We start from the raw sequence: 21,952 nt of genomic DNA on the forward strand, positions 1-21,952 counted from the left end.
GTAACCTGTCCCAGCTCAAGCTCTCACCTCAACCAGCCCCTTCCGATCCCAACCCCATGTTAACGATTAAACCGTGGTTCCTCGGTCCAACCCCATTTCTACCCTAAACCTAAAGACAAATATCCATTTTCAGCTTCTATTCCCCACACAACCTAAGACTGTAACACCCCATGACCAGTTTAAGTCAATACAACAATAGAAATACATATCATCGTATCCCAATTGCGTAGATCGATGATCTTGCTGTTGATCACTGTATTGTCTGGTCCGGACTTGATTATTTACCCCCTCCATATTGCTGGAATATTGTCGAGTGCGGCGTTAAACAACAACAACAACCAACCAACCAACCAACTAACCGCTTCAGTGCAACTCCAATTCCATTGTAATAATGAACTCCAAACGAAACGCACATCTCGTTTCCAATTTTAGTACCACCTCGGGTCCAACCCTAGCTCCAACCCCTAATTTCAATCCCAGTTCCATCACCAGTTCCAATCCCATTTTCAATCCCAGTTCCAGCCTCGCTCCAGCCCATGTTCCATTCTAACTTCAAGATCAGAGTCTCTGGAAGCAAAGGGCCAATCTCCAGCCCAGATTCAAACGTTTTGCCCCGCTGTGTTCATGTCCCTAAGATATAACACAACGGTGTGCCTTGCCTCCTTTCCGCTTCAATAAATCTACGACATCCTTATATCCGTTTGTCTCGGCTACTTCAATCGGGTTTCCACCCGCTCCCCGAGCGTTGATGTCCAGAAGATCCCTCGAAAGCACATATTCCACAATGTCTAGATTCCCACCGCAACATGCTGCATGGAGGATATTGTTCCCACTCTCGTCCACGAGGGTCAGATCACACCCCTTTTTAACAAGCAGCTCAAACACAGGTTTTCTGCCATTTTCGGCTGCCATCATTACAGGAGTTCTCAAAAACTGCCCTGGAGAGTTAATGTCAAATATTTCATTTGCAAGAAGATACTCAACAATCTCCTTGTTTCCACCGATGACTGCGTGATGGAGAATATTATTGCTGTCTGCATCCACATCTGTAATGCAACAACCTTCCTTGACAAGTAAATCGAAAACCACCCGATGGCCTCTCATTGCAGCCATAGAAATGGGCGTTCTGTCATGTTCTCCACCCTCTAAATGCATATCGGCACCATTTGACATAAGATATTCCACAATTTCAACATTGCCTGAAATACAGGCTATATGAAATATGTTTAAATTGCTGTCAGACTTCAGGGACATATCGCACTGAACTTCAGCAAGTGCATGAAAGGCCAACGAGTTGCCTTTGTATGCAGCCATCATGATTGGCGTCAGTCCATGTTGTCCTCGTCGGTTGATGTCGATTCTGCTCACAGACATGACATACTCCACTATATCTACACAGCCTCCTGAACACGCATGGTGAAGAAGACTGTCATTGTTCTCATCCACAACAGCCGGATCACTTCCTCTGCTCACAAGCAGCCCAAACGCTTCTCTCCGCACCTTCTGAGCTGCCATCATGACAGGCGTCGCTCCAAGCTGTCCTTTACTATTGATGTCATCGACTCCCTGGGACAGAAGGTACTCAATGATCTCAACATTGCCTCCAATGGAGGCACAGTGAAGTATATAGTCCCCGTATACACTCTTCCCAGAGAGGTCGCTTCCTTTACTAAGAAGGAGATAGAATATGTCTTTGTGGGCCTTCTCAGCGGCAATCATGACAGGAGTCAAACGGTTTCTTCCCTTCCCATTTATATCCGCGATGTCTTGTGACAGGACGTACTCGATGATGCTTGTGGCTCCTCCTCGACACGCTTGGTGAAGCACGTTGTCGTTGTTGGCGTCCGTAACGGTCAGATCACACCCCGTGTTCACCAGCAGTAGGAACACCTCGTGCTGATTCATCAAAGCAGCCATCAGCACAGGTGTGATACCTCCACAGCCCTTGCTGTTGATGTCCACGGTTCTCCGCGACAGAAGATACTCCACAACTTCCACACATCCCCCACAAGCAGCACAGTGCAGGATATTGTTGCCAAGCTTGCTGACTCCCTTCAGATCACACTCTTTATTGATAAGAAGGTAGAAAATATCCTTGTGTCCCTTCTCTGCAGCAATCATCACAGGTGATAATCCGTTCTTTCCTCTCTTGTTGATAGCAACAACATCCTGTGTTAGAATGAATTCCACAATGGCTAAACACCCACCGCGACTTGCGTGATGAAGGACGGTATTAGAATGACCATCCACGATGGACAAATCGCACCCTTGTTCGACAAGCATGTCGAAAACCTGTTCATGTCCATTTCTTCCAGCGGCCATCACGGGCGTGACGCCATCGGTGCCTTTGACGTTGATGTCAATGTTTCCTTGAGACAGAAGGTGTTTAACGATGCTAGGACTTCCACCAAGACAGGCCCAGTGAAGTACTGTGTAACCAAGAGCGTCCGCTGTTTTCGGGTCACAACCGTTATCTAACAACAGATGAAAAACGACTTCATGGCAATGCTCGACTGCGAGCATAACCGGCGTTTTTCGGTGATGTCCTCCTCTGTTCAGCAGTGCAGCGTCTCGGGAAATGACATCTTCAACGATGTCCACGTTGCCCCCTTTACACGCAGCGTGGAGGATGTTGTTGTTGTTGTCATCGGTTTTAGAAATATCACATCCACGGTTTATCAGCAGATCATATATCGGTTTGACGCCCCGTTCTGCTGCTATAAGAACCGGTGTCTTGGCATTCGGGCCTCTTCTGTCGATGCCTACTGAGTCACGTGACAGGATACTTTGTACCTCAGCCTCGTTCCCATCTCGACACGCGTCGTGTAGGTCGGGTGGCCTGGCATCCATCTTGAATTTTCACATTGGCTCTTGGAGAAGTTCTGAATAAGAATGGATGTTACTTCAATGACAGTTAGTGAGTACGTGAGTTGAACTCTTATTGCTTTCATCAGTATTGAAGTTATATCGGGGTGGGTGGGGGGAGGGCTAGTAAGTGAGTGAGTTTATTTTTACGCCGCACACAGCAATATTCCAGCTATATGGCGGCGATCTGTTAATAATCGAGTCTGGACCAGACAATCCAGTGATCAACAGCATGAACATCGATCTACGCAATTGGGATGCGATGACATGTGTCAACCCAGTCAGCGAGCCTGACCACCCGATCCCGTTAGTCGCCTCTTACGACAAGCGTGGGTTACTGAAGATCAATTCTAACCCGGACTTCACGGGGTGGGGTTGCCTAATGGTTAAAGCGTCCGCTCAACGCGCTGAAGACTCACATGTGTAAAATGTGTGAAGCCCATTTCTGATGCCCCTTGCTGTGATATTTCTGGAATATTGCTAAGAGCGGCGTAAAACCATACTCATTCACTCATTCACAAGTTATATCACGTCGTATGAGCTTAATGTGAGAGGAAAGGGATACATTTACCACTTTTGTAAAACCAAAACGGTTAGGTTAAAACCATAATTGAGGCAACTGCGATGCGAATTCTGGCGTGCCAAAGGGACTTAACTCTGCATCGAATTGACGTGCCTTAGATAATTTAATGTATGGTTACATACAAAGAGCTGTCTTAGACTTCCTCGTTAAAACGGGGAAGTACGGCGTAATTTAACTGAACATAAATATAACAGTTTGTTGGGCGCATATAGGCCTTTTAAGGCACAAGGTCGCCCTAAAACCTTATCTACCTACCTACCTACGTGACTCACACTACTGAGCCGGAGTAATTGAAAACAAAGTAGCTGTAGTTTGTAATTGAGATGTTATTGCGTTAAAAGCGACAATAGGAGTATTTTTTTTCTAACACAGAGTCCAATGGGTTATTTTTATGCGTATACATATATCTATCGCAGAGGTGAGTGAATACTTAAGTCGCTTTGAGCAAAATAAAGTTCTATTATTTCGTGTTATCTTCATGTGGGTGGAAAGTTTGCAGTGATGTAGTATCTAGCCGTTTATCTGTATCGTCTAGCCAAAGTACAGATGTTGTAATTAGTCTCATACGTGGACCGAGATTATATTACAGGTTATATACATACATGCATTCTGAGTTGGAGCGGAAATAGATTCAGTTTATTTATACAGATTCAAGTTAATTGAGTTTATTTACCTGAAAATTATAATATTAGGAAGAGAGCACAGTTGAGAATAAAACCTGTTTGTATCTGTCATTTACAATATTTATAACAAAATACATGTCATTTGGTTTCGGTAGGCTGTTGATATTTGGCATCGTTATCGTGAAATATAAAAAATGAGGTAATTTATTTTTAAAATATGGTTCACGATTTCGTATTATGGAGGGGGAAGGGGGATGGAAGAGGAGCAATTTAATCGAAAAACCAAATTTTCACAGAAAATTATAGAAAAACATTATTGAGCTTTGGCTGTTAAAAGACAGAAATCGCCCGTCACAGATATATGGTGTAGCAAGACTTTTGTATCTTTTAGTTTCATACTTTAATTAATATGCCGTTACAGCTTAGCTGAACAACTGTCTTCTTCATACGTAATCTCTTCAATAAATTTGTAATTTTAAAAAGAAATGAGATTATTATTTGAAACACGACGATGGAATGCCAAATAATTCTCTCTGAATTGGAAACACACGTTTATGAACGTTGAAAAATTAAAATAACCGTTATCTGTTATTTTCTGATACCCCAATGTGATGGCGTCGTCATAGTTTTGTTTACGTCACTGGTGTCCATGACGACCAAGCTCCCATAGTTAGAAGAATGTGAAAAAGATGCTGTCCTCATATTTCATGAACATGGTATCCATTTCGCAAAGCCAAATGGCATACGCTACTTTTAATACTTTCTAGTTGTTGAAACAATATACTTATCATGAAAATACATTATGTGCAGCTATATGTGGTCTATAAATACTGCAACTGTATAAGTGTATATTACGTGTGTCGTGTTGTATTTTATGCAGTTTTAATGAAAAAAAGTTTAATACATGAAACGGGATCGGGTGGTTAGGCTCGCTGGCTTGGTTGACATATGTCATCGGTTCCCAATTGCGTATATCGATGTTCATGCTGTTGATCACTGGATTGCCTGGTCCAGACTTGATTATTTACAGACCGCCGCCATATAGCTGGGATATTGCTGAGTGCGGCGTAAAACTAAACTCACTCTCACTTTAATACATGAATATGAAAAGTTGGAAACTCTTTCAGTTACCAAGGGAATGTAAATAGATTATAATGATTATACTTACTATGTTTTCAGAAGCATTACACTGGCGGGATCTTTGCCCGATGTCCGAGTGGCCAGTACAATCTGCTTCGGTCGATATGGATTGACTGACACAATCTTTGGACTTCGTCTCAACCTCCCCTCTGTTTATCAGTTTCTCTTACTCCAGGTGGCGCTTATTGAACTGATTTGTTTATCTTGCTGACCCTCTATCACCGGGCAATATGACCTGGGTGGCGTTGTACAAAACGACCTGAACGCTAAGACTACCTTACGTCTATGTTAAGGTAGGGGAATTAAGATTAACTTAGCACTAAGATCGCTTTGTACAAGGCACCCTGGTCCATATGCTTGGGAATCTCCAATATAGGAACTATAACCCTGACTGGGGACCAGTTCCGAACACCGGTGCTTGTCGGAATGACTGACGGAATTGTGGATCAGGTGGTCAAAATGGGAGATTTAGTTTGTCCCTCAATGTGCGAAATAGCCACTAGCCCGCAACCCGTGGCTGGTAAAATCCAGTCGGGCCAGTAAGTCTCCACAGTCACTGGCCCGACTGGCTGTAGAATTTTCATCGGGTCATTTTGTAAATATATATCACTCTCACCGACTTGGTAAGTTATAATACCCTTTTAAATCATGCAAGATCATGGCCTGATACAAATGTTCATCACATTAGCAGCTTACCCTTGTGTAATCTTTTGCTTACATTTTCTATGGTTAAATTCAAGACCAGGTTCGAATCCCCACATGGGCATATCAAATCAAGTGTTGGTATTCTCCTCAGACTTATTAAACTTAACAAAATTTGGAAACTATTTCGCACACTGTTATCACTGCACTGATCAATAGTCTTCCATTTGATGCTCGATTATGCAAAGACAATGTTGTACAGTAGTGTTGTACAGTATAGTGTTGTACAGTAGTGTTGTACAGTATAGTGTTGTCCAGTATAGTGTTGTACAGAATAGTGTTGTACAGTATAGTACAGAGTGTTGTAGTGTTGTACAGTATAGTGTTGTGTAGTGTTGTACAGTAGTGTTGTACAGTAGTGTTGTACAGTAAAGTGTTGTGTGGGGTAGCTACTTTAGCTACTTACAGAATCACACCTGGGGTAGCTACTTTAGCTACTTATAGAATCACACCTGGGGTAGCTACTTTAGCTAGCTGCTTACTGGGGTAGACTTCAGCTACCTACAGAATCACACCTGGGGTAGCTACTTTAGCTACTTATAGAATCACACCTGGGGTAGCTACTTTAGCTACTTACAGAATCACACCTGGGGTAGCTACTTTACAGAATCACACCTGGGGTAGCTACTTTAGCTACTTACAGAATCACACCTGGGGTAGCTACTTTAGCTACTTACAGAATCACACCTGGGGTAGCTACTTTAGCTACTTACAGAATCACACCTGGGGTAGCTACTTTAGCTACTTACAGAATCACACCTGGGGTAGCTACTTTAGCTACTTACAGAATCACACCTGGGGTAGCTACTTTAGCTACTTACAGAATCACACCTGGGGTAGCTACTTTAGCTACTTACAGAATCACACCTGGGGTAGCTACTTTTTAGCTACTTACAGAATAGCACACCTGGAATCAGCTGGGGTAGCTTTAGCTACTTACAGAATCACACCTGGGGTAGCTACTTTAGCTACTTACAGAATCACACCTGGGGTAGCTACTTTAGCTACTAGCTACTTTACAGAATCACACCTGGGGTAGCTACTTTAGCTACTTACAGAATCACACCTGGGGTAGCTACTTTAGCTACTTACAGAACCTGGGGTAGCTCTTTTAGCTACAGAATCACACCTGGGGTAGCTACTTTAGCTACTTACAGAATCACACCTGGGGTAGCTACTTTAGCTACTTACAGAATCACACCTGGGGTAGCTACTTTAGCTACTTACAGAATCACACCTGGGGTAGCTACTTTAGCTACTTACAGAATCACACCTGGGGTAGCTACTTTAGCTACTTACAGAATCACACCTGGGGTAGCTACTTCACTAGCTACTTACAGAATCACACCTGGGGTAGCTACTTTAGCACACTTACAGAATCACACCTGGGGTAGCTACTTTAGTTACTTACAGAATCACACCTGGGGTAGCTACTTTAGCTACTTACAGAATCACACCTGGGGTAGCTACTTTAGCTACTTACAGAATCACACCTGGGGTAGCTACTTTACTACTTACAGAATCACACCTGGGGTAGCTACTTTAGCTACTTACAGAATCACACCTGGGGTAGCTACTTTAGCTACTTACAGAATCACACCTGGGGTAGCTACTTTAGCTACTTACAGAATCACACCTGGGGCTACTTACAGAATCACACCTGGGGTAGCTACTTTAGCTACTTACAGAATCACACCTGGGGTAGCTTACTTTAGCTACTTACAGAATCACACCTGGGGTAGCTACTTTAGCTACTTACAGAATCACACCTGGGGTAGCTACTTTAGCTACTTACAGAATCACACCTGGGGTAGCTACTTTAGCTACTTACAGAATCACACCTGGGGTAGCTACTTTAGCTACTTACAGAATCACACCTGGGGTAGCTACTTTAGCTACTTACAGAATCACACCTGGGGTAGCTACTTTAGCTACTTACAGAATCACACCTGGGGTAGCTACTTTAGCTACTTACAGAATCACACCTGGGGTAGCTACTTTAGCTACTTACAGAATCACACCTGGGGTAGCTACTTTAGCTACAGAATTACACCTAGCTACTTACAGAATCACACCTGGGGTAGCTACTTTAGCTACTTACAGAATCACACCTGGGGTAGCTACTTTAGCTACCTGGGGTAGCTACTTTTACAGAATCACACCTGGGGTAGCTACTTTAGCTACTTACAGAATCACACCTGGGGTAGCTACTTTAGCTACTTACAGAATCACACCTGGGGTAGCTACTTTAGCTACTTACAGAATCACACCTGGGGTAGCTACTTTAGCTACTTACAGAATCACACCTGGGGGTAGCCCATAGAATCACACCTGGGGTGCTACTTTAGCTGCTTACAGAATTTAGCTACTTTAGCTACTTACAGAATCACACCTGGGGTAGCTACTTTAGCTACTTACAGAATCACACCTGGGGTAGCTACTTTAGCTACTTACAGAATTACACCTGGGGTTTACAGAATTACACCTCGACAGATTTATTATTGTATACAGAATGTCACAGACCTGGGGTAGCTACTTTAGCTCACTTACAGAATCACACCTCGATAGATTGTATTGCCGCTATGCACAGAATATCACTTCAGACAGCATGTATTTTTGTGAACCTGCTGTTGTACTGGGATTACACTTACAGAATTCACACCTTCGTGAAGATTGTATTGTTGTATACAGAATATCACTTCAGACAGCATGTATTTTTGTGAACCTGCTGTTGTACTGTTTACAGAATTACACCTCGACAGATTGTATTGTTGTATACAGAATATCACTTCAGACACCATGTATTTTTGTGAACCTGCTGTTGTACTGTTTACAGAATTACACCTCGACAGATTGTATTGTTGTATACAGAATATCACTTCAGACAGCATGTATTTTTGTGAACCTGCTGTTGTACTGTTTACAGAATTACACTTCGACAGATTGTATTGTATACAGAATATCACTTCAGACACCATGTATTGTTGCTTGACTTCATACAGAATCACATCTCCAGTTGTCTGTCTTCTACAGTATAGAGAATCACACCAGTCAGCGTGTTGTACCATACACAGTTTCACACTTTAGGCCGTCTGTTTACCATATACGACCCCTGAAGATCCGGGTTAGAATTGATCTTCAGCAACCCATGCTTGTTGTAAGAGGCAACTAACGGGATCGGGTGTTATTATCGGGTGTTATTATTATTAATTGCGTAGCTCGATGCTCATGATGTTGATTGTCACTGGATTGTCTGGTCCAGACATGATGATTTACAGACGGTCCGCCATAGAGCTGGAATATTGCTGAGTGTGGCGTTAAACACCAGCCAACCAAAGTTTCAACCAATGTATTCGGTTTCAGACTTCCGGCAACCTGTTGTACAGTACATGAAATCCCACTGTTGGAAGTGTGATGAACATCATCATACTGCAGGTAGTCTATGATTCATTGCAGACATATTGATTGATTGAGTTTAGTTGAACGCCGCACCCAGCAATATTCCAGCTATATGGCTGCAGTCTGTAAAGAATCGAATCTGGACCAGATCAATGGCATGAGCATGGATCTGTGCAATTGGGAACCGATGACACGTGTCAACCAAGCCAGCGAGCCTGACCACCCGATCCCGTTAGTCGCCTTGTACAACAAGCATGGGTTACTGAAGGTACATTCTAACCCGGACCTTCATGGGTCAATCCAGACGTAACTAAACCTGAAATCCAGATGTTACATCACACTCACAAACAGGCAGCCTCCTGAATGTCAAAGGAACACAATATATTTCTTTCATATGAAATGGAGACTTTATTAACTTCAACAATGATAAAACTCCCACATCATAAAATACATCATTCAAAGAACATTCACTGAGCTGACATGAAATTTAAAAGTTCATCTACCAAGAACTGGAATGGCAGACAAGGGTCTAAGGAAGACTACAAGACTCTAAACTCATACACAGGAAACGTTAACCATAACTGATTATTAAATAATCCACAGACAAACAAAACCATGTATTTTGACATCAGTTTGAATACAGCTTCTACCAGAGGTTATGTTTCATGGTGTCAGTAAAAAGGGTGAGAAAAACAACAAAAACTACGCTGTGGAAATTTGCAGCTAAGAGGAGTGAGTGAGTATGGTTTTACGTTGTCTTTAGCAACATTCTAGGAAAATCTCGGCAGGGGACACCAGAAATGGGCTTCAAACATTGCACTCATGTGGGGAACTGACCACTGCTGAACCAGGCTACCTTACCTTTACCACCTAGGGCGAGCACTTGGTTCTTTAAGGTACTGTTAAAGGGCATACACGTGGAGAGGGATTCCTTGGATGGGGAAGGACCAATCAATGATCTTAGCAAGACCACTGGACCCTGTTAGATGCACCAGTTGCTAAAGAAGAATTCTATCTAACTCCTTACAAGATGGGCCAGAAGTGTCTCTGCCAAAAAGAATATTTTGCTTGAGATGATGTTTTACTGACAAAACGTGACAATTTACTTTGGTAATACCACAGCCCTGACAAGCCATGAAACATAACATGGTGGAACCATCATTTGAAGCAATGGTCGTAGGCTTCTAGAACACCTTGGTGATGCACCTTGTGGAACCATTGATGCTTGGACCAGTGCATCCTATGAACAGTCTGTGTATCATGAACTGAACTCAAAAGCAGATGCCAAAGAAAATATAATTGTCCTCATAGAAAGAAAATTTAAGACGGCACCAGGAAAAGAAGCTATGCTAAGCAGATTTTCCAAAGACACATTCAACAACGTTCCAAATCATCCATGGTCTAAAATGAAGTATGAGCTACAGAATGGCCACTCTCCCAATGGGTATCCTTGTCTACATGAATTACAAACATTGGAACATTTATACTCACATTTCCAACAATGAAAGAAAAAGTTGTCTGCAGTGCCTCCACTATGTAAGCAGAATCATGGCTAGCATATTTTTGCATGTTATCACACATTCATTATCTCTACACATAAATACTGAATGTATACCATCCATATAACTACTCTGCCAATATGTACACTTGCAGTGTAACCATATACTGTTTTATTTCCCACTATAGTCCGTTTGACTTCATTTTAGACCTATGAATTGCTCACTAAAACAAAATCTAATAATTGCAACAAAAGCAAATTTTGCACAGTCACATGAAATCGTCAGACCAACTCTGATGATTTGTCTCATAATTTTGGACACCCGAATAAAAAAAGTTGTTAAACAAACGCTCATTATTTTGTTGTCACTTTTCGCTATTTCTTACGAGGGGGGACCACTTGCTGGTAGAGCAGCCTGGTGTGCGAGGTGCACGTGTGAAATTGAAATTTCACTGCACATGCTTGTTGATTACCTGGCTGTTCTGTTCTATTATGAGACAAATTATCAGCATTGGTCTGTCGATTTCATGTGACTGTGCAAAATTTGCTTTTGTTGCAATTATTAGATTTTGTGTTATTGAGCAATTCATCGGTCTCAAATGAAATCAAACGGACTACAGCATTGGGGGTTACTGTTAGTAACGGTGCATTTGTATTTGATACTATGGTAAATTGAAGGCCATACTGTTTCATTTTGAGCGTTACAGACTTCAGACTTCAACAGGTGAGTGAGTGAGTTGGGTTTGATGCCAGTTAAGAAAGTATTTCAGTTATATCAGGGATGACAGATTGGTGAGAGAGGACAGCTCAAAGTGAAGCTGTATTTGATGTTTACCACTTAGGCCCAAAAAAAAAAATATGTCCGTTTCCTATTACATGCCTTTTATAAAAAGGGTAGGTTGGACGGCTTTTACTTTTTTTTTATTTCTTAGTGGCACCAGGTGGGCACCTGAAGTCTTCAATAGTACCACATCATGTAGTGACAATGCCTTATGATGAAACATTGAAATATTTCTATGTCAAATCATTATTTATCTTATTTATTTGCAGATTTGGTCAGTGATGACCCATTATACCAATTCAATGCAATGCATTTTAGCCCTACGTACACTGAAGAACATAAAAATATCATACTTGGTTTGGATGAAAATGATGAGTTGACATGCACTCCAGTGGAAAGGAGGAAAGACGATAGGGTCGGTCGCGTTAGCGAAAAGGGACCTTTTTTTTTGGCCTTAGTTGAAACGCATGTGCATGTGGTTTTTAAGAGTGAGTGAGTGAGTATGGTTTTACGCCGCTTTTAGCAATATTCCAGCAATATCACAGCGGGGGACACCAGAAATGGGCTTCACACATTGTACCCATGTGGGGAATCGAACCCGGGTCTTCGGCGTGACGAGCGAACACTTTAACAACTTGGCTACCCCACCACTCCTGGTTCTTAAGAGGCATATAGAAATTGGTATTCAAGTATAAGCATACCCATGTGGGGAATCGAACCCGGGTCTTCGGCGTGACGAGCGAACGCTTTAACAACTTGGCTACCCCACCACTCCTGGTTCTTAAGAGGCATATAGAAGTTGGTATTCAAGTATAAGACTAAATATTATGGATGTCAACTAAAGAAGACGAAGTTGGTATCCATTAATACTTTGTCTTACACATGAGCAAGGTTATCCGGTAGCCAAACCTAGAAACCAAATCAGGGTAGCTGGGATACAAACACAAGATCATAGGTTCCTGGTACATGTAAGGGAAACAACTCTGCATAGTCAAATGCTGGTCAGGCCACCCGTTCAACCTTTGAGATTTGGAACCAGTTCCCTATTGTGGATGAATAATATACATATAAAGCTTTTAAAAGCAACATGAAATATTTGAGACATTCATTCTTTCAATTCACAGAGTCTAGATTATGGAGAAAGTAGTCTATGTTCTGCACTGTATGGTTCTGTAAAACAAATATTCTGAAAACGGAATCAAGACTACTCACAAACACGAAAATATTCTTATTCATTTTAAGTGAGTGATTGAGGTTGGTTTTAAGCCACTTTTAGCAATATTCCAACAATATCAAGGAGGGGGATACCAGAAATAGGCTTAAAACACTGCACCCATGTGGGGAACCGAACCCGGGTCATGACGAGTTTAACCACTAGGCTACCGCACAGCCCCTATTCATTTTAAGTCATGTGGAAGCAGAAATCTGTAAACCCTAAAATCAAAACAGTGTGGCACCACCTAAACTTCACATATACAACTTTTACACTTCGACTGTACAGACTAATGACATGCTGTGAAGTAAACCCTAAACAATGTCCACAAGTGCAGCATGAAAACAATGAAAACAAAACAGGAATGCATAAAAGATTTCTACATGTACAATACAAACGTGTTAAGAATATCTATCATGAACAAATAAAATAAACACATTTAATGAATTTCTGCAATAAAATACCATCATCTGTTGACATAACACGACCCAACATACATCTAAAACTACTTTTAAATCAGCCACCCATTATAAACGTTAATGATATCATTATAATATTCTGAACAAAATAAGTAAGGGATCATAAATATTCATAGGGATAGTTTTGATTAGTGGTAACTGAAACAGTTTCATAAACAATATCCCTAAAATATTTATAATTCCGAAATGTTCTATTCTGTACATTTAACGGATCAATTAGTTCAATGCCATCAGTTATGGTTATGTCTAGTTTGCATGATAATGCAATGCACTGTGGCTCACCTTCAACAACAAAGTTCAGAGGGTATTGTATGATTGTGTGAAGCCATGTTATGGCTGGTACCAGTCTATTTCCAACTTGGATTATGAAGTAAGATGTTCTCATGTATTATGCCATTAAATGGACTTCAAGCATAGTAGATCACAGAACTAATATTTGACTTATAACCATGTTTGCAAATCAAAGACATTCAGGGAACAAAAGATTAAACAGTACAGCCTGACAGCAGATGAACAGTTAACCATATTTCCTCTGTTGGATGCGAAGACTTCAATACATGCCAGCCTATGCTTGGTTGGTCCAGAGTCTCAGAGTCTGTCAAAAGTATTATTTGTCGTCCCTCCACCAGTTGATGAAACAAATGGTCCCTTTCAATAACTTACAGAGAGTGAGTGAGTTTTACTCAGCTTTTAGCAATATTCCAGCAATATCACAGTGGGGGGGACACCAGAAATGCGCTTCACACATTGTACCCATGTGGGGAATCGAACCCAAGTATTCGGCATGACTACCAAACATTTTAACCACTAGGCTACCCCACCACCCCAACATGACTTGCAACATGCAATGATTATACCTTTCAGTTCCAGTATCTCGATATGTATAATTTGACTGACTATAGAATTTGGGATTTGTTAATGTGATAAGTCACCACTAAGCCATAATTAGAAAGGCTGTTTCAATGACATACAAGTAATTATTAGAATGGCCCCTAATAGAGGAAATATGGTATTTCAATCATTCTCATTTCAGAATTGAATGCATTATTTATTGATCAAGCAAGTCTCATGTTGATAGTTTTATGACTAAGCTAGATAAGACACAGTAGGAAGTATCACGACAATGCAATGTATATTTGTTATTGGGACAATGCTGACGATTGATCTAAGCCAATTCTAAAGGTTACTACTCAAGTTTTCATTATCTCCTGTACAACACACACATGCTGAAAGGGTGGTTCTAACATAGTCAACAGCTTCCACATGTACGACTAGCATCAGTGAGATAAAGGACTTACACAATCACCCGGGTTACATATCAATGGCATGTATGTCATAGGAATGTCACGATACATAAGTGTCATGAATCTATACGTATCACGATTCCCATGTCACGATTCGATACATATCACAAAACCTATTTTCGCGGCATTATGGAGTAAATTTAATTACATATTGAACATTACTATTTCATATTTTAAAATTGTCCATGAAAATATCAACATATTTTATTCTCAGAGATTAAAAGGTTTCCATGATAAAAACATGATATAATTGCAAAACGTAAATGGTACATAAACATATTTAAAGCAATACTTTCAAAACTAAATATCGACACAGTTTTGAATGTATCGATAATTGTATTGTCTTAGAAAATGTATCTATGCATCAATGTATCGTGGCATCCCTAATGTCTGATGTAAGGATGTTTATTCTTCACTTTCTATTTTATAGACTATGTGAAGTTGAGTTTCTGGGGTACTGAAGTCTGAGGATCAGTTTGATGGTAAGTACAAATCCCATGCTTTAGCATATACAGTAATACAGTATACCCTGGTTATAATGCCACCGTTTGTCCAAGAGAAAATATGGCACTATATCCAGGGTGGCATTATAACCAGGTAGGACAGTTAGCGGCCCTATGCAATCAACAAGGTGATTGAGCTGATGTAGCTGTAGTGCTGATGTTTTGTGTAAATGTTGCTCAGTGGATCCTGGTGCAACTAAGGGAGATAACTCTTCACAGTAAATTCTAGTGCGTTCGATTACACGTAGGCCTTACAATGGACGTTTCACCACTGTCCAACAACACAGAAAGTTGACATATAAGTATAGCATAGCTAACAAAACATATCTTCATCTCAGTAAGCATAATTTCCCTGATGTTTTTTTATAAATCAGACCGCAGAATCCATTTTACTCTGTCTCATACAACTTTCTAGGCACCTTACATTAATCATCCAGTGTACAGCATTAATAATCGGTCACTCTGTCACTGTTTATCACCAATATTTAAAGCAGGAACATCAAAAAAGCTAATATGTTGGTTTGTGACAATTTAGCTACTGAAGAGTAAGTGGTAGTGAGTATGGTTTTATGCCGCTTTTAGCAATATTCCAGCAATATTATGGCGGGGCTACCAGAAATGGGCTTCACACATTGTACCCATATGAGGAATCAAACCCAAGTCTTCGGCGTGACAAGCAAGCGCCTACCCCACTGCCCTTGTAGCTACTCACGTCAACACATAACGAATCATCAAAAGCATATCAATAATATTTCTTCAATGCAGACCATTTTCAAATCATAATTATGTCGGTTAAATCATTTTTAAAAAAAGATCAAAATGGTTGATCGATGGTTGTAATTCTTCCACAGGTCATATAAGAGGGGAAACTATTGATATGGGGTAACTATAAATAGCTGATGATGTCATACATAACATACAATATATAAAAAGTTCAAAACATCAGGCACTGAGCAGTATCTTTGGTACATACTAGCAACTGTTCCTTCAGTAGGTCTGATGTGGCCATTGTGGAGACCGATGATTGAACTGCCTCAAGGCTTGGTGATATCTTTGGAGAGACAAATATCAGGAAAGACAAGTTTTGGTTTTGACAAACATTATCCCCTTTGCCTAAAAAGCTGTTTCATCACCTTGCTTCCTTCCACAGCAATTGAAGCTGTCAAACGATCTACACATAGAATTTGACATTCTCAGTGACATTTATGAAACATGTACTTGTGCATTCTCTTCCCACAGAGGTTACTTGTCATATCTTCCTACGAACCTCTGTTCTAATACGGCCATATTTCCCGGTTCTCGTAAAATCCCCTATCGGCAAAAGATCGCAACACGAATTATCTCCCTTCTTTCTATCCAATCAGAACACGTGTTACATCGACTTAGATTCAACTTGACTAACACAAGCAAATGTGGGGCCACAAATATCCCCCATCTGCCGGGGACTTGTGTTGATGTTACACACAAGATGTTTAATTGCTAGCTTGTCCGTTGTCAACGAGGGCGATGGAGACGCCACTGATCCGCCATAACATGACTGAGTTCTGTCTAGAAGAAACGTTTGAGCATCGCGCAGGGGAAGAGGTTTAGTTTTCTCGAATCATACGGAAATTACCGAGGCCTTGCGAATGATCACTTTTGAAACAACGTCGCTGATTGTACAGCTAAATCTGATTGCAACCAATCACCAATCCTGAACACTCGCACCATGAAAGGGCCGTATTAGAACAGAGGTTCGTCGGAAGACTAGTATCCTCTGTGGGAAGAGAATGGTACTTGTGTGGCAGAATCAAAATTCTGAATCGAGAGTGCGAATCATTGCAGGGCAAAGGGAGACAACTTGAGTGAACTGCAACTCTTCCACTGTCAGTACATTAAGTGCTGTAACCAGAATCATTGCAGTTATACGAGAAACATTCAAAACCTATCATGTAGCTACCAATCTGCAGCCTGAAACCAGGGCACCAGATAATCTGTCAACATCAGGAGTACATACTCTTTATTTTTTTTATATAGGAGTACTGGAAACACTTAAGAGTAAACTTACAGTACTGAATGGAATTTAATGGCGTATCAGTAGTCTTGTGTTTCGTTTCATATATGCACCACAACATTGCTACTCTTGTGTAAACAGGTCAATAAACCGTAAAACAGAACTTTTTCAGATAAATATGTCTGTAAATGATTCTAAGACCATACAACATTGCTGTGGTGCGTATCTGCTACGTTTCCTAAATATTTCCTTCCATATCTTGCATAATTCGTATCCGTACATACGCTGATACGGCCCTTATCTGGAGCCCTGTGAAACTGTGGTGGATGATTTCAACATGGATCCAAATGCTACCTATCCTCAGCTTGGACCTGATGCAATTTGGACCACCACTGCTGGATTGTTTTAACACTGGAACCAAAAGTTACCTTCACCGAAACCTAATCAGAGGAATGAGGACACAGTCTGCAATGACACATTACGTCCAACCAATCCTCACTCTATACCACTCAATATAGCAATATTCCAGCAATATCACAGCTGGGGACACCAGAAATAGGCTTCACACATTGTACCCATGTGGGGAATCGAACCTGGGTCTTCGGCGTGACAAGCAAACACTTTAACCACAAGGCTACCCCACCTCCCCAGGTGTGGTAAAGGCAGCTGTAGGACCATATATACCTGCGACAAAGCAGCGGTTCGGTCAACATAGCACAATGGAACATGTGTATATTGTGATATAAATTGCGATACAGGTGCATATATTGCAATACAGGTACATAGATAGGATGTATCCTCTGGGTGCCATGTATCATGCTTCGTCTGAGTTTCTGTGTATAGTTTAACCCTTATTTCTCCATAATCCCTGAATGCAATCGAACCCAGGTCTTTGGTGTGATAAGCAAACACTTTAACCACCAGGCTACCCACCACCCCTAGGCCATGACAGACTTGCTACAGTAATATGAAAGAATTGCATTCTCCGTAAATTCTTCTGAGCAGTTCTCTTCCTAGATGCACATAAGTACAAGTTGGCAAAAAACCAACGTTCAAATCATATTGAGTTTTGTCCTATGTCATACAGCTGTCTCAAATTACTGCAGTTTTAATCAATGAGTCAAACATTCACAGCTTGCATATCGATGGAATGAAACGTATGACAGATTTCATATAGGATACAGTTGCCATCCTTGCTACTCAGACGTGCACAGTTATGAAGTAAATAAAACTACTCCAACGAACGTAAAGATTAACTTTTCATTTTCATGTGACTGTAGTTAGTCAAAATAAATTAACTAGATTTATTGAAAAATGTGGAATTCTTTAAAACAATTCAATATTATTACACAATCTCAGTAAAATCACATCTTAGGCTCATAATTTGATCCTTTCTGAGTGTTGGTCGGAGTCAGGTAATCTTTCTAATTTACCAAAATGGTCATGGTTTCAAACAATGCATTCCAGCATATCTGGTTTCTGATCTCCAACACAAACAATACTGACATGTTCCTAACTTTCAAAGTAAACCTCCACCATTATCTTCTAGACATGTGAGTATGGTTTTATGCACCTTTTAGCAATATTCCAGCAATATCACGGCAGGGTACACCAGATATAGGCTTCACACATTGTACCCATGTGGGGAATCGAACCTGGGTCTTCGGCATGACAAGCAAATACTTTAACCACAAGGTTACCCCACCTCCCCAGGTGTGGTAAAGGCAGCTCTAGGACCATATATACCTGCGACCCAGCAGCGGTTCGGTCAACATAGCACAATGGAACATGTGTATATTGTGATTATAAATTGCGATACAGGTACATAGATAGGATGTATGCTATGAGGGCCATGTATCATGCTTTGTCTGAGTTTCTGTGTATAGTTTAACCCTTATTTCTCCATAATCCCTGAATGCAGTCTGTAACGTGAATGAGTTAGCTTTCAGATTTCTTTTAGCAATATTCCAAGTGCATAATGGGGGAGGGGTGGTGAGAAGGGGTTAGGTGCAATAGGGCTTTATTATGTGGGCTCGAAATCCGAGGCTGGAGGGAGTGTGTTAAAATTTATCATCACATCGGCAATATTTCAGCCATATCGAGGCTGGAAAACAAGGCATGTTTCCAGTGATATGCCAGTTTAACCACAGGATACCATGATGAAGATATTAGGCCTCTGAGCACCTTCACACACACGTCTACAAGCTTTCTGGATATCTTTACACCAAGTGGATTCATATCAGGATATCTTCAGCCACGTCTACAGGGTCAGCATGAAACTAGCCTCAGAACTTGTCTACACACCTTCAGGATAGCCTTGATGCAGGATACCTTAATACAGGTGCTCTAGTCGGTCTTCAGGTATCTTTCACGCAAGTCTACTAAGTCAGTTTGAAACTACAATACTAGCCATCAACATGCCTCTGCACTAGTCTACTAGCCTTCATACACCTTCACACTAGTCTACTAGCCCTCAGATACCTTCACATTGGTCTACTAGCCTTCATACAACTTCACACTAAGTCTACTAGCCTTCAGACACATTCACTCTACTCTTCTAACCTTCATATACCTTCACACTATAGTGCATTTGGCTCAAAAGCGGACCGATGAATTGCAATCTAACTCGAAAACTAATAAACATATGATACTCAATGAAACGCTGATCATAATCAAAACATCAGACCAACTCTCTGATTTGTTTTCAGAATTTATGTCCTAAAATTACAAAAGTTGTTTAACAAACTATCATTAAAATATTGACAGTTCACTATTTGTTACGAGGGAGGAGTGCAGAGAAAGGGACAGCCAGGTGTTAGAGTAGCACGTGCACAAGTACCGACAAAGTTATTGATTCATTAACCTGTGCTGTGCTGTCTCCATCCTTTCTCGAACACCTGGCTGTCCCTTTCTCTGCACTCCTCCCTCGTAACAAATAGTGAATTGTGTCAATATTTTAATGATAGATTTGTTAAACAACTTCATTATTTTTAGGACATAAATTCTGCAAAAAAACTCAAAGAGTTGGTCTGACGTTTTGATTATGATCAGTGTTTCATGGAGTATTTTCTGTTTATTAGTTTTCGAGTTAGATTGCAATTCATCGGTTCGCTTTTGAGCCAAACGGACTATAGTCTACTAGCCTTCATATACTTTCACACTGGTCTTCTCGCCTTCAGACACCTTCACACTAGTCTACTAGCCTTCATATACCTTCACACTAGTCTACTAGCCTTCATATACCTTCACTCTAGTCTACTAGCCTTCATATACCTTCACACTAGTCTACTAGCCTTCAATTACCTTCACTCTAGTCTACTAACCTTCAAATAACTTAACACTAATCTTCTAGCACAAGTACAAGATACAGGATATCTTCTGACACCTAATCTATGCCATATTACTCACAGGTAAAGAACTATTTCTACGTCTATTCCTGGATGGAATCACTGAAATAATGATATCCTGTTGACTGACTATGTCTGAACTGCACCATTTATTCCACTGAATGGATTCCAAGTCAGTACCAGAAGCACTGAGCAACATGTTCTTTCACAAATACCTCAAACAAGATGAACCATAAATAAATCCACTGACAATAACATAATCCCTGATGACATATATATGCACTGGTGGACACACTTATACCCAGTCCCTGGTCAGATCTGGAAATCTCTTGTAACCATGGTAACGGTGTATTAACATTTTGGCATTATTTTTCACCCTTTTTCTTCGGTGTATTAATGTTTTTACAATATTTTTCACTCATTTTTTCCTTAGATGTATTAGATTTTGACAATATGTTTTACCCATTTTCTTAAGTACTCCAGGGGCTGTTTCATAATGAAACTAAATATGGAAGTAAGTGTAAGATATTAACATTAGCTCAAGAATCGTTTTACGTAAAACTGAATTTGGACATACAGACTCACAGAGGTTTCTCCTGTTGCAGATTTGGCCAGGGACTGGGCTTTTTTTTCTGGCAGTATGCACAACTTAGTCTTGGCTTGATCTCCAAAATAAATCAACATTTATTTCTACAATTTACATAAACAAAATAGCAGTGGAATGAAGGCTCCTATCGCGACAAAGACAGGTAATAACATGGTACTAGTGTCGTCTGCTGCATACGGGTCTTTGACTTTTGGTCCTGAAGGGCGACGAGACTTTGGGGTTTTTCCTGGCACCACTTCCTCCTCTTCTTCCTCCTCCACCTCTTCCCTTGAAGAGTCACCAGGAAGGGCAGGTAACTTTGGTACATCTGAAGAGTGCACAGCAGAGTTACTATGTGAGGTTAAATTTAGTGTCACATCAGTTATGTTTCCGCCATGTAGTGACTCAGTTAATATGTATGTATTCTTATTAAAAGTGGTTTAACACCGCTTTTAGCAATATTCCAGCAATATCACAGCAATATATGCTTCAAACATTGTACCAATGTGGGGAATCCGACCCAGGTCTTTGGCGTGATCAGCAAACACTTTTACCACTAGGCTATCCCACCACCCCCTTACTTAAAGTGAGTGAGTTTAATTTTACGCCACACACAGCAATATTCCAGCTATATGGCGGTGGTCTGTAAATAATCGAGTCTGGACCAGACAATCCAGTGATCAACAGCATGAGCATTGATCTGCGTAATTGGGAACCAATGACATGTGTCAACCAAGTCAGCAAGCCTGACCACCCGATCCCGTTAGTCGCCTCTTACGACAAGCATAGTCGTCTTTTGTAGCAAGCATGGGTTGCTGAAGACCTACTCTATCTTCACGGGTCCCTAATTTAAAGACTACCTGGACATAATTGTTTGATTGGCATTTGGCAGTCAATAATGAAATGTACAACTTTATGGATAACAATTTCTTGTTT

General features: G+C 40.8%; 2 protein-coding genes across 2 annotated transcripts in view; both read right to left on the reverse strand.

The window, feature by feature from the left end:
- On the reverse strand, positions 1-5,343 carry LOC124266573 (serine/threonine-protein phosphatase 6 regulatory ankyrin repeat subunit A-like). The gene is made up of 2 exons (XM_046701391.1): positions 5,240-5,343; positions 1-2,882 (listed from the first exon to the last, which is right to left on the reverse strand). Exon 2 carries the CDS (start codon positions 2,848-2,850, stop codon positions 631-633), a length of 2,220 nt encoding a protein of 739 aa, XP_046557347.1. The 5' UTR covers positions 2,851-2,882; positions 5,240-5,343; the 3' UTR covers positions 1-630.
- A 15,747-nt stretch (positions 5,344-21,090) lies between these two features.
- Positions 21,091-21,952, reverse strand: part of LOC124266571 (malectin-B-like) — a 34,341-nt gene continuing 33,479 nt past the window's right edge. Inside the window, exon 4 of the mRNA XM_046701389.1 lies at positions 21,091-21,344. Within this exon, the coding sequence (XP_046557345.1) occupies positions 21,121-21,344 (224 nt within the window). The 3' untranslated portion in view covers positions 21,091-21,120. The remainder of the gene's footprint in view (positions 21,345-21,952) is intronic.

The sequence above is a fragment of the Haliotis rubra genome, unplaced genomic scaffold (assembly GCF_003918875.1).
Source record: "Haliotis rubra isolate DU_JTF1 unplaced genomic scaffold, ASM391887v1 Scf1266, whole genome shotgun sequence".
Classification (NCBI taxonomy): domain Eukaryota; kingdom Metazoa; phylum Mollusca; class Gastropoda; order Lepetellida; family Haliotidae; genus Haliotis; species Haliotis rubra.

Excerpts from the sequence above, each read along its gene's own strand:
- LOC124266573 (XM_046701391.1), bottom strand. The coding sequence starts at position 2,850 with ATGGATGCCAGGCCACCCGACCTACACGACGCGTGTCGAGATGGGAAC.